At 49.8% G+C, this 13,395-nt stretch overlaps 3 protein-coding genes across 3 annotated transcripts; 1 reads left to right on the forward strand and 2 right to left on the reverse strand.

The window, feature by feature from the left end:
* Window positions 1–743: 743 nt before the first annotated feature.
* HO173_008028 (uncharacterized protein) lies at window positions 744–2,634 on the reverse strand (the record flags this gene model as incomplete). Its single annotated transcript, XM_037309928.1, has 3 exons — window positions 744–1,869; window positions 1,934–2,071; window positions 2,123–2,634. 3 exons carry the CDS (start codon window positions 2,632–2,634, stop codon window positions 744–746), a joined length of 1,776 nt encoding a protein of 591 aa, XP_037163225.1.
* Window positions 2,635–6,041: 3,407 nt separating this feature from the next.
* On the reverse strand, window positions 6,042–8,216 carry HO173_008029 (uncharacterized protein; the record flags this gene model as incomplete). The annotated part of the gene is made up of 6 exons (XM_037309929.1): window positions 6,042–6,402; window positions 6,452–6,765; window positions 6,819–6,968; window positions 7,022–7,815; window positions 7,867–7,945; window positions 7,995–8,216. The coding sequence occupies 6 exons, from the start codon at window positions 8,214–8,216 to the stop codon at window positions 6,042–6,044; spliced, it is 1,920 nt and encodes a 639-aa protein (XP_037163226.1).
* A 321-nt stretch (window positions 8,217–8,537) lies between these two features.
* On the forward strand, window positions 8,538–13,153 carry HO173_008030 (uncharacterized protein; the record flags this gene model as incomplete). Its single annotated transcript, XM_037309930.1, has 7 exons — window positions 8,538–8,761; window positions 8,810–8,910; window positions 8,966–9,346; window positions 9,394–10,216; window positions 10,271–10,925; window positions 10,978–12,601; window positions 12,660–13,153. 7 exons carry the CDS (start codon window positions 8,538–8,540, stop codon window positions 13,151–13,153), a joined length of 4,302 nt encoding a protein of 1,433 aa, XP_037163227.1.
* Window positions 13,154–13,395: the final 242 nt, after the last annotated feature.

The raw sequence follows: 13,395 nt of genomic DNA on the forward strand, positions 1-13,395 counted from the left end.
GAGACGAGAGGCCTACAATTCCAGATGCCAGCGCTTTGAAGGAAGAACAATCACTTTCGGCACCGCTTAGAGAGTTGATGCTTGCTGCCAGGACGGCTCGATGGTTCAAGGGCATGCTGGAGCCGCTTGATGAAAAGTAATTTCCATCTCACGCATGGAGATGCCAAATATGACGTGAGAGATGACACTATGACTTCGTTGTGGACAGACCTGGGTGATCATAAGGGTAGGATTTTATTTATTTAAGATGAGAAAAGGTGAAACATACCTAGTGCGTAGAGAATAAAAAGAGACTAGTTCTTGCTAGATATGAAAGTACAATGGATGAAATGAAGTGCATGATTCTAGAGGAATATAACAAGCTGCCCGTCTTTTTCCTCAAAGTGCTACAGTAGCGAATGAACTGCCTCAAGAGGTTCTCTTCCAAGACGGACTTGCACACATGCAAAGCATAAGGTAGGTAGGGTTGAAGAGAAGCTTAATTCTTTTAGGTCAGGTGCGATGCTTTTCGAGCCAAAGTGTAAAGTAGAGTAAAGTAAGGTAGGTAATAATTCCCGACAAAAGACAAACAGACGGCTGTGCAGGTTTGAGCCCACTCGACCAGACGGCGGATGGCGCCAAGTTGAAACACTCGGTGCAATCCTGTCTCATGGGTACGGAAATTAAATTTGAACTTCATCAACAATCATGAACCACACTCCAAATCTTCCAAATCCCAAGCACCCGCGGTAGCTCGTAAATCATCATTGAGCATTGTAGTACGTGGGAAACGTATCTGACCTCGCTCTCGGCCGAGCAATGTCTGACGCTGGCTGCCTGTTGGCACCAGTAGCGACTTCTTCTTCTCCCACGGTTCTCCGCTGAGCTTGAGCATCGGTCTCCGTGCTCATCTCTTGAGCCGATGAGCTCGACTTATTGTAGTACTGGTCGCTATGGCTGTAGGAGCGTTGGTCATACCGATTGACAGAAGCATCCTGGGAGAGCGAACTCTGCGATGGCGGACTCCCGGGTCGTTCCTCGCTTGTCTGATGAGGCGGTAATTGCTGTCCGTATGGATACCCCTGAGCGCACATCTGACTCCCGTGCCAGAAATTGGTGTCTGGACTCTGGTAGTAGGACGATGGCCGATATCCAGAGCCGGAAGGGTAAAGCATATGGGACTGGTCGTAGGACAGAGTATTTTGCGATGATTGTTGAGAGATGCAGCGTTGGTCCATCGCCATGCCACTCTCATGTGAGAGCCCGTCAGTAGTCTGAACTCTGCCGAAACGCTGGCCGTTTCGTGTTTGAAACTGGTTTCTGCTAAATTGTAGGGGAGGCAAGTTCTCATAACCATAGGTATTACTGGCGAGGGACGAACTCGAGGGTGAGGTAGTTGTAATTGATTGGCCACCTAGTTCCATCATGCTGTTCTGATTGGAAGGCCGATCTAGGCGCTGAAAGGCAGAGGAACCTGCAGACAGACTGAGAGAGCGACCGAATGGATTCGTAAATTGAGGACTGGTGACAAGGGGGGACTGCGTTGCAGAGAAATATGGACCTGAACGTTCAGATCCTTCGTTGATTGAAGAAACTGGGGATGGACCTGCGGAGCCTGTTGCAGAAACTGGCGACGGAGCGTGGTTGGTGAAGTTTGAATTCATGCTGCTTGACGCCGTGCTCAAGTGACCGATCCCAAGTCGCAGACTAGGTCTTTGACTCATGCCACCCCCGAGCATCAAAGGCTCGGTCATAGTAGACGCGTACGAGAATCGAGGTTCTCTGAAAGAAGGCTGTAGCGTTTGGCTGAAGTCAAAATCCTCAGGAAGGGCTCTTGACCTCCTCATCCGCTCTTGATCATCAGTTGTCAGTCGCCTGAGCTTCGCCCGCCTGCGAGCGTAAATCAGCAAGTCAAGTTTGCCAAAATGCTGTGAAGGATGCCGTAAGAATATACCTGTTTTGAAACCATACTTGTACTTGGCGAGGATTCAATCCGGGAATGTCCCGTGATAGTCTCTCTCGCTGAGCTGCATCGGGATGAGCGTGACGGGAGAATTCGCTCATGAGATATCGTGTTTGAGCGTGCGTCAACCTGTATATACCATTAGTGAACGTTCCCCGGTGTAATGTTGTTCATGCTGACCTAAAGCGCTTCATCTTGCGTTTCTCCGCCAATCGCTCGGCGCCCGATTTGACAGCCTCCTTCCCACCAGCGATGTCTTCCTCCTCTTCTGAGCCTGTAAACAGCTCATCACCCTCAGACTGATGTTCCGCTTCTGTCAACACTAGCTGCGGCGTTGGGTGAGAAGCCGCGCTAGACGCTCGCGTAGGCCTTTGCTTCAGGGTATCCTCCTTTCGCAAATGACATGACACTTGATCAGGTGAGGGGAGTTCGGGAGTTCTCAAGTTGGAGCCCACAGAGCTGTTGTCCTCGACCGTAGTGACTTGATGAAGACTCGATGAGTGAGGTGGAGTTCGTCCATCGCGTGGTGGATTCTCGTAGGACTGCGAAGGTGATCCTTTCTCGTCGCAGGCTTGTCGTCCATCCTCTGCCGATCTGAAGGTTGCACCACCAGTGGGACTGGGTAAGACACGGCGTGATGGCAGTCTAGTAGTGTACCGGCCATGTTCTCCAAGTGCAGGATACGCGTACATTGACGGTGATTCAGGTGGAGATGGAAGAACGTTTGCACATTTTCCGCCAAATAAACTAGCTTGGAGGTCCATTTTTGCTCGACTACGGTCAGTGGTCTGCACCCAGCCCCTTATAGAGCGTCTGGAAATATGATCGAAATGAGTAACACAGATTTCCACCATCGAGGAACACGAGGAGCCAGCAACCGCAGTATTACTGCTTCACGCGAGTGGAGGATTAATGAATGGAGCCGCAGATCGGTACGGGAGTAGAAAAGGGTTGTGACGTGATACTGGTTCAAACGTAAGGCGTACTCTCAATTAAGCTCAATACTCCGAAGACTTCCTCATATGGGGGCCTTGTTACTATGGATTTGACGGACTGTCATAAGAGGCCGAGAGATGTGGCCAACAATCACAAGCTGAACCCTTTGGTGTTGGTGGGCGGCCGGACAAGAGCGGGATAGAGGGAAAGTACTGCGGCAGCTTGATTTTCAAGAGATATGATATGCTCGATTGTAATGAAGAAGAATACGAAGCGTCACATTGACGGGCTCGACAATGCAGAAAGAGTATTGGCTCGTCCGTCTCCAAAGGAGAGATGCACGTGAGTGCCTGGGTGCCCGGGCCTCGATTCCTCAACACTAGCGGCGATGCGTTATCTGATGTGCTCCTTCTTAGAGCACGATTGGAACATGGGACTTCCAGAGCAGGTCAGGCTGAGAGAAGAATGATAGGACGAGATTTCGAGCAGAAGATGGGTGGCTGCAGTTGCTTTTGAAGTACCACAGTTTGATTTAAGTCATGATTAGTTGAGACTGGTGGAGAAACGCCGTCAAGCCCTGCAATTGATGCGGGGGTCCTTGCAAGTTGATTTTAACTGGTTATGGCGATCTCCGTCATCCAGCTACAGCGTGAGCGCTATGCAGGCGTTCTTGAATCAGGTGTAGCTATAAGCTGTGAGAGCCTTGAAGTAGGACACTAAACATAGGATTGAACGATGCAAGGAACCTAAGAGTGGTACAGCGTGTTGGATTTGTTTATACCCCTGTTGGAGAAGAGCCCCAAGTTTCGCAACTGCGCTGTAGCCGCCCAAGTGGCGCGCGGGGCCCACGCTCCTCTCAATAACTATATCCGAATGCAAGTCGAAGATTTTGCTGCGGCCAGGCTGACCGTTACCCAATTCACCGCTCGACAGAGTGATGGTGTGTAGGCCGGCCACGGGACACGGCAGCAAAATTAAGAACACCCACGCGCACTTCTTTCCACGGACCACGCCTACTTTCTCGAAGTTGAAGAGAAATTGAATCTTTCAGAGAAAGTTTTCAAGACGTCTTTGACGTCTTAGATAGATGATTAGGTAATTTTGCCGAATGTGTGTTGCAAGTATTTCGCAGCAAGAACCCTGTGAAAAGCGACCAAACACGCGCAGGGCAGAAACATGCGTCTCACCAAGAGAGTCATTCTTACACAAGATTGACGGACAACCAAGGAGCCTCTACCCGTCGTAGGCTTTCGATGAGTAACAGAATTGACGATGGCGGTTCCTTGCACATTATCTCGGGCCAATCGCCGTGCGGTATCTGCTAAGTTTTAGCTCGCGACTCCATTCTAGTTGAGGCACTCAGCAGCGAAGAAGACAGCAGGGTTGATTCGAGCGGCTTCTGTCTACTGCACCAAACACTGAAGAATCAAATTTCGATCATGGCAAAGCTCGCAGTAAGCTTTCTTGGTTCTTTAGTCCCCAAATGACAAGGACTGTCTCATCTCGTCAATGGGTCAATGATCCGACCCAAATTCCGTGAAACATAAGGTAGCAAGTTCCGGGTCCTTTCCGGCATGGACCAGGAGGCGAACGGCCACTTGCGTTTTTATCCTGGTAGTGGAAAAGTATTGCGACGGATTGCTTGACTCAGATGTCGTATTCGCTAGCCAGAATGAGAATTCGAAGAATTCCATCCCCTCTTCACGCCTGTGGCCCGTCAGGTGGGAATTATTGTGTTGGACGAGCTGGCAGTGCAAGCGTTAGTTGATACAGGGCCATATTGAAGTCATGAACCTCCACAACCTTTCGGCATGAATCAAGTGGGTTCAACTCACCGATGATTCCGAGACTAAGTGTGATCGCCCAATTTGCGGACTCACGTTCAGCGTGGATTGATCATTCACAAGTTCGACCATCATGAGTAAGAGGCAAAGGCAATAATGTACAAGGTGATGTGACTGGGGCCCAGGCAAGGCGTATGTTCGAAGATGATAGGACATCTGACAGGGAGATGTGGCTAGGCGTAATTGGAGCCTTGGAGGTGGTTGTAGTCTGTAATTGCATCCATCCTGAGGCTCTGACCGCTTGACACGTGGAGAATTCACTATTGCGTGGCAGCGGTGCTTGATGATTCTGTGGCACTGCACATCATGCCGGTTAGCACGTAACCGGCGTCCCCCAGCCAAGGGAGCTGCCGGAATTAAAGTGCGAGTAAGTGGGAGGCTACTCCGCACGTCAAAAAGGATTATTGAAACGCACCATTTATGCGAGGATCTAGATCCAGACAAGCTTCCATCATCTTGATTCGACAATGAGAGAATGGCAAATGCAATGCAAAACGATCCGAGCTTCGCATGCAGCATGCTTTCTTTCTCTGCGGCTGGGTAGGCCATCGACTTAGGGTCTGTTAGATTGTTTCGGGGCCGCTTTTGCGGCCTGCTCCCAGGCTTCTCGCACCCCTGCAACCCCTGGGCATTGCATGATGCAGTTTTTCGGACCGTAAAGTCTTACGGTCGTAGATTAGACTCATACTCTTGACAAAGATCGTGGAATGGAATAGTGAAGTCACCCGACATGAGCTGCAGCGGAGCGGACTCAACTGCTGTTATTGGATTGGGGGAAGTAGGTCGGTTCTTTCCGCTAAACCAAAAAGGGCGCTATGTCTCACGGCAGTCGGGAACAATACAAGGCAATCAATGACCGACCAGGTGCAATGGGAGATTGGGATGAATGACTTCAGCATTTTCAGACTGGACATGGTGAGCCTGAGTTCCATCTCGGTGACCTGTGAAACTCGAGTTTCAACACCGCCGTCTCCAAACTTGCCGGGGTACGTGTGAGCAAATGATGAGCAAAGGGCACTAGGGGGAAGTGCAAAATTGGTGTAGGGAACCGACGACCTTTCGATTCCTCGATGCGACAGAAAACGAATTTGGCGGAGGCAAAGAAGATGTGAAGCAATCAAAAAACATTGCAGAGGATGAGAGTATATGAACAAGCAGCCTCATATTGCAGACCGAGTATGTTCTTATATCGATCGCAGCTCAATCTGCCGTCAGAGCGTTAATACTACGAATAAATGAGGGGCCACGCGTCAGTCCCTATAGAACGTGTACATTCGTATCGAACCGCCTGAACTTTGGGTATCTGTTTGGACATTCCTCTATTTGGCTGTCATCTCCAACGGCGCCTCCACTCCATTCTCGTCCACCATCTTCTGCTCTGTGCCATTCGATATAGATTCCTTGGTAGGCTGATCAGAAGTCTGCTCTGTCCCATCGACCTCCGTCTGCTCCTTGCTCTCTTCCTCTTCTGGCTGGAAAAGAGCTTGAAGATTATTACCGTCATCTATTCTGTCGAAAAGGTTGAGTCTGCTCTTCGATGCGATGCGGAGCGTCCTCCACAGCTTGCTTGCCCTTGCATCTGTTGCCTGCTGCTTCTCTTCACCTGTTTTCGCCATCTCGATGTCAAAGTCGTCTTCCGCAATTGGCCCTCTGAACGACTCTGCTGTGGGTAATGTGTACCTGCGAATGATTGAGCGAGATCATCAGAATACGGCGACCATGTTCTTACCTTTCCGGGTCCTTCAGCTTCTCCATGCCATCGGTGTCGCCTCCGTCCAAAAGAAACTTGAGGTCTAGTGATCCCATGGGAGTCGCTCTGAGCCTCTTATTGGCACATGCTTTCTGCGTACCTTTTTCCGCCTCCGAGAACTCTTCAGCAGAAACTGGATCACGCTGTATGGGCGGGCAACCCTCCGCTTTCCAGTGCACCCAATTCTTGTCTCTTGACAAGACAGTATCCACCATGCGATAGTAAAATTTGCCTTCTGGGCCTTGTTGTAAATAGGTAGCTATCTCGCTTCTCATGCCTGTCGCCCATTTTGCCTGGGTTCGACGATTAGCGTGTGGAGTTTTGGTAGTTTGAAGATGCCACATACGTTATCTTCGCTCAAGGCGTACGTATAGAGTACCGATTTGTTGGATGTGTGTTCGAGCTTCCTCTTGGCTTTTGTGGTAAGCGAAAGGAGGAAGTCGATCAGAATCAAAGCCTGGACAAGGACATGGCGCCGGAAAGCAAGATCGCTGATCTGTATAAATTCAGCGAATGTGGACCGTGATGCAATTGAACACGTAGTTGTACCTCTAGGTCGAACAGGTCTCGACTGGTCAAGTACTTAGGATTGAAGCTACTTGACAATTCGTCTTCCTGGCCGTTGCGTTTTCTCTTCACGCCCCGCTTGCCATCATCGTGGAGCTTTGATATGCCTCTTGCCTGGAGATCCTGCTGCACTTCTTGAAATTTGACCAGCGTGATTGACAATCCCTTTCGAAAGTTCTCAAGGTTGATATCATCGAACAGTCTCGTTGGAGTTGAAAAATTCTCCTGCAAAGACCAGAATATAGGGTATAGCGTGTCCATGTCCGCCGGCTTTTCTCTTGCTTCCTCGTCCTCTGCATCGGATTTGACGGCTTTCGATGAATTTGCTGGGTGCTCTAGAGCAGCCTTAGCCTGCTCCATTGCAGCCTCAGTCTTGCCTGCAATTTTTTCCGTTTCTGTTCTTTCCTCGTTCTGATCAACCTCCATGCCATCGTCAAGATTCAACTCGGCCTTTGGCGGAAAATTTTCAAAAACCGTAATATTCTCGACGTGGTATTCTCCCCTCAGATTGACCGAGCTCCTGTCTCCTAGCGGGAAGCTTTGAAAAAGAAATATGAACACTCTTCCGCAGAACACCGTGTCCTCAGCTCGTGAAAGTCGACGTAATAGCTCGTTGCACGCGCGTAGTATGATGAGGTTCTTCGCCTTGAAGTGTTTCGCAGTGATTCGTTCTCGTCGAGAATCAAGGTAGTCGAAGACGATCCTGCAACCATCGATGGTCTGTGTGTCGAGCAGCTCTTCGACGAGCCAGAAGAGCAAGCTGGGTTCACAGATCTCTGCGGACCATTAGCCATTGAGTCCGGAATAATCTTCTTCATCAGACCAACCTAGATCGGAGAGGATGGAGATGATATCCAGAAGATTCCACACTTCACCAAACGGAGGTCCCTCAATTGATGTCGATGCCTTGATTTCTTAGCTATCGACTTAAATTGCTATTTCTTTATAGCCTCACCAGTAAAGCGTAGAAGATGTTACGACATGCAGTCTCTATGGCTGCATAATCCTTATTGGTTGCTCCATTGTGTTTGCCGATTTTGTCAACACCACCTTCGAGTTCCTGAGTCGTTAATGCTGGCTCAACACCTCCGTCAGGCTTGACTTTCTGCGCTTTGGCCAGGAGTCCCCTTATCGCAGTGGTAAAATTGTGAACGGAGCTGATTCCGGCACTAGACATTTTGGACAGCTCACGCGAGTGCGTGGCTGAAGATGTTGTCATGAAAATCTCATTCTTGTGAACAAAGTGAAGTTGATGGGAGCACTGGCAGCAACCAATTGTTCCTGAGCGAGGCTCTGCGGGAGGATTATGAAACCGCTAACCGTAATCTCTTTTCAGCCCTATGGCAAAAGTTCAAGATTCCCACGCGACAAGAGTGTAATTATTGTAGCTTTTCAATACTGAACAAAACGCGACCATCTAGGACTTCGGCTGGCGCAATGAAAAGTCAACTGCGTTTGGCTGTGTACCTTTAGCCAATCCGCGAAGTCGAGCAGCGGTATGACGGAAGCGAGCGCGTGGAGAGGTGGAGACCAGCCGAGTGTCGGAGATCTTGAGAGCGACAATCATTGGGCTCAGCTCGCAAAGAAGCATTGGCCGAAAGCTGCCAAGTCGAAGAAATTAAAACCAGAAGTAATCAAGAAAGAGATCTGGGATGTACTAGAACAGGAGGCTTTCCATTTTCGGAGTCTGCTCATGCTCGAAAATTTGCAGCTGCTGGAGAAGTACACGAGCCTTCCAACTATAGGCAGTGATTACTGACTGTTGCTTAGCTATCTATGGCCTGGCTACACTGAAGCCTCAACAAATCACCACGTGCTTCTGATTGCCCTCCTCGTCACCGTGAAGAGCAGAGAGAATCTTCCCATATGGAGTATGCAGCCCAGTCTTGTTGGTGAATGGAAAAGGAAATGGCTAATGATTTCGAGATGCCTTCGCCGATGATGCTGAACGCTTCTCCTCCTTCTTCCGCCGTGTTCTATCAATGACCCTTGATCCATCTCTGTCGGCGCCCGTTCGCACCCACTTACTCTCCTACCTCCTCAGCGCCTTTCAATCACTAGACAATGGTCTCTTACGCAAGGAATGTGCGCCGTTGGTGTCAATATCTATATGGCATAATCTTGCCTCAGAAGCAGCTCGAGAGCGGAAATTTGAGGAGCATGGCCAACTTCGAAAAGCGTGGAGGGCTGCTGCCAAAAAATACGAAGCTGCAGACGAAGGAGCAAAGGCAAGGTTACGGTTTGAACGCTCATGGCTCTACACTCTTCTGCTTGACTTTGTAGGTCGTTTGTATGGAGCGAGCGAAGGTGTGTTAATATGATGCCACCTAATACATTTGCTGACAGCTTGCCAGGCGATCTGGTATACTGCGAGAGGTTCCTCGAGTTCTTGACTGATCTCGAGAGTCAGTTGCCTACGAGGAGATATGTCAATACTCTGGTCAAAGATCTGAATCTCCTAGCTCTGATCAGAATGTCTCCAATGTTTAACACTCCAGACAACGGTCTCCTGCGTGACTTGTTCGCTCTCTTCCGTCATTTTGCGGATTTCCCCGTCGATGATAATACAGGCTCACAGCACTCCGAAGCTCAGTCATATGAGAGGCACTGTGAGAACCTGTCCCGGCTACAAAGGACTGCGCTCAGGCACTTCAAGGAGAAGCTGACAGTACTTGCTCTCTCGAATTATGGGGCTATCGATCAAAGAAAGGAGTTGGAAGAGCTCTTAACCCCGTTGGCGGATGCCGAGCTGGAAGAACTGTGCCTACTATTAGGGTTTCGGACGGCATACCCATCCGCAGCAGATGTACAAGTAAATCGAGAGCTCCTGATGGAGATTATACTATCCGCACATGAGAGAAGAAAGACTTTCCAAGAGACGGTGAGAGATCTGAGTACACAGCCAACAGAGACAGAGCTTTACGAGCCTTCACTCCTACGCAATGAAGCCTATAATGGATCAAGGGCTCTAGCGATACCTAAATTAAATCTTCAGTATCTCAGTGTTGGGGACTTCCTGTGGCGCTCTTTTATTCTCTATCGATGCGAGCAGTTCTTCGAGATCAGGAAGTATCTCGAGGATACCATCAAAAGACTACAACCAAGAGGGACTGGTTCAGCTGGCGGGGTCCACTTCGACGGCTTTTCGAAAATGGCCCTTCCTATCACAAAGCCTGCGTAAGTGCATCAATATAGGTTTCCGCCTTTGACCATGTGTTGATTGCCTAATAGGATATTGGAAGCTGCGCCAGCGAAGGTTGGGCATGACCAACCAGCGTACGTCAGAGCTGAAATAACTCTCAACGTGAGCAAGTTGGCCGATACCGTTCGACACGACTGGGACGCTTTGCGACAAGGCGACGTTATCTACTTACTCACAATCGAATCCACCGAAGCTTCACTCAACTTGACGAACGGCCATTCAAAGCAAAGTGGTGAGGAAGCGTCTGGACTCCTCGCTCTTCGAACCGCAGAGGTTGTGCAGTTGCTCGATGAGAATGGCCGGTCTATAAGAGAGCCAAGACCTGACCAAATGAACGGCTATGGGAGTAGACCACGCATTAGGAGGCTAATCGTCAACCTGGACCCGTCAGCTTTTAAGGTGGATCTCGAGCTTAAAGAGAAAGGAAGACCGGATGTCTATGAGTCTCTCAATGTCATTGTTCGACGGAATCAGCGCGAGAATAATTTCAAGAAGATATTGGAGACTATACGAAGCCTTGCACTATCTGATGTGCCTGTTCCTGCGTGGCTGCAGGAAGTGTTCCTGGGATATGGCGATCCTGCCTCGGCAACCTATGCTCGGCTTTCAAATCAGCTCGAGGCAATCGATTTCCGCGACACTTTTGTTGACTGGCAGCACCTTTTGGATAGCTTTCCGGGCAAGGTAAAGCTATTGCGATTCTGTTGGCCGTTTCAGTCGCTAATGCATCCTGCAGACTGTTGAATCTGAAGACAAGAAGCTTAAGAGCTTTTCGCCTCCATATGTCCTCCGACACTCTACAATCTCAGCCACTGCTGTTCAACCTAGATCCTCGAAAAAGCGTCGACGTGACGATGCCGAGCCTGTGCAGCAGGCTTCACAGTCTGTCAAGGTATCCACATATCGGCCACTTGCCAGCGGACCATATCCAAGCGATGCACCGAGACATAACAGTGTCCGCTTCACTCCGGTCCAGGTCGAGGCGATTACGTCAGGCACTCAACCAGGTCTGACAGTTATAGTAGGCCCTCCGGGGACGGGCAAAACGGACGTGGCCACTCAAATCATCAACAACATCTATCACGACTTTCCCTCACAACGAACCCTACTGATAGCACACAGTAATCAGGCACTGAATCAACTTTTCCAGAAGATAGTGAAGCTCGACATCGACGGACGGCATTTGCTTCGGCTAGGTCAGGGAGAAGGAGACTTGGAGACAGCAGAGAGCTTCAGCAAGTACGGTCGAGTAGAATCTTTCCTTGACAACAGAGCCCAGCTACTTAACGAAGTCGATCGGCTTGCCGCCAATTTCGGTGCTCCCGGTGCTCATGGCAGTACCTGCGAAACTGCCGGCTACTTCAACCTGGTCTATGTGCTGCCCGCTTGGGCGAAGTTCTGGGACAGAGCTAAGAATACGGACTCAAGCGCCGGAGATATCATCTCGTCCTTCCCTTTCCATCACTACTTTCAAAACGCTCCTCAGCCACTGTTCTCTTCTGAAGCCACTAAGGATGAGGTCGTAGAGATAGTCCGTGGATGTGAACATCATGTCTCTAAAGTCTTCACGTCTCTCGAAGACATACGCCCTTTCGAGATACTCCGCAATAACCGTGACAAAACCAATTACCTCATGGTAAAAGAAGCGCGTATCATCGCAATGACGAGCACCCATGCCGCCATGCGTCGACAAGAAATAGCAGATTTAGGCTTCCACTATGACAACATAGTCATGGAAGAAGCAGCTCAAATCACCGAGATCGAGAATTTCATCCCTCTAGCCCTTCAAAATTCCAAGGATGGCGAATTACCTCTCCAACGAATTGTCCTCTGCGGCGATCACCTTCAAAACTCCCCAATCATCCAGAATATGGCATTCCGGCAGTTTGCCAACCTAGAGCAATCGCTCTTCCTTCGCCTCGTACGTCTCGGCGTTCCTACCATCACTCTTGATCACCAAGGTCGTGCAAGACCTAGCATAGCAAAGCTTTACAAATGGCGCTACCCATCTCTCGACCACCTCCCCAACGTCCTCATAGAACCTGAATACCTCCGCGCCAACGCTGGCTTCGAATATGAATACCAGTTCATTGACGTCCCCGACTACAAAGGCGCAGGCGAGTCACAACCGTCGCCACATTTCTTCCAAAACCTGGGTGAGGCGGAGTATGCGGTGGCGATATATCAGTATATGCGCTTGCTGGGATATGCAGCAAGCGAGGTATCGATACTGACGACCTATGCTGGGCAGAAGGCCTTGATAAGGGATGTTCTGGCCCACCGATGCAAGGGGAAAAGGCTATTTGGCTTGCCGAGGATCGTGACCACTGTGGATAAGTACCAAGGAGAGCAAAATGATTGTAAGCGTTCCCCTTGTTTCACTCTCTAGCTTGAGCAGGCATGACTAACATCTTCTAGATATCATCCTCTCTTTGACTCGTACCCGCAGTCCTGGCTACCTCCGCGACATTCGCCGCCTCACTGTCGCTCTCTCCCGCGCTCGACTGGGCCTCTACATACTCGGTCGCCGCAGTATCTTCGAATCATCCCCCGAACTAACACAAGCTTTCAAGCTACCTCTGGAACGCCCGGAGAAGTTGATGCTCACGACTAGTGAAATCTTCCCAGCAAGCAGATTCTTGACGGACGAGGTGGAAGGTACAGAGATGGAGGGAGTAGAGCATCTGGGGCAGTATGTGTTCGAGATGACCCAAGCAATGGAGGGAGTAGAGCATCTGGGGCAGTATGTGTTCGAGATGACCCAAGCAAAGGTGGAAATGTTGAAAAGAGGAGAGAATATCTTGCCACCCCCGGAGGCTGGCGTCGGAGTTGTGGCGGACGAGGAGATGGATGGTGAGAATGGTAAGAGGAGGAAGACGAGTCGGAACTGGACGAGATCACGTGAGCGGTAGCGCTAGCGCATAATTAAGGTACAAGTAAGATCCACTGAATTATCATTCGTCAAGATTCTCGATGTTGAAATGACGGCCAGCATCAACACCCACCCTGAATGACACACCTCGTCAAGAAAGCCACGCCCTGTCCGCCTCCACCACGAACATCAGTCACAAAAGCTCACTCCCTCCTGACAGACCTTCCTCAAGATTTTGTATTTTTGTCAAAGTCTTGGATCTTCGAAGCTTCATCATCTCTT

Source organism: Letharia columbiana (genome assembly GCF_014066305.1).
Source record: "Letharia columbiana isolate WasteWater2 chromosome Unknown Sc0000027_s0, whole genome shotgun sequence".
Taxonomy (NCBI): Eukaryota; Fungi; Ascomycota; class Lecanoromycetes; order Lecanorales; family Parmeliaceae; genus Letharia; species Letharia columbiana.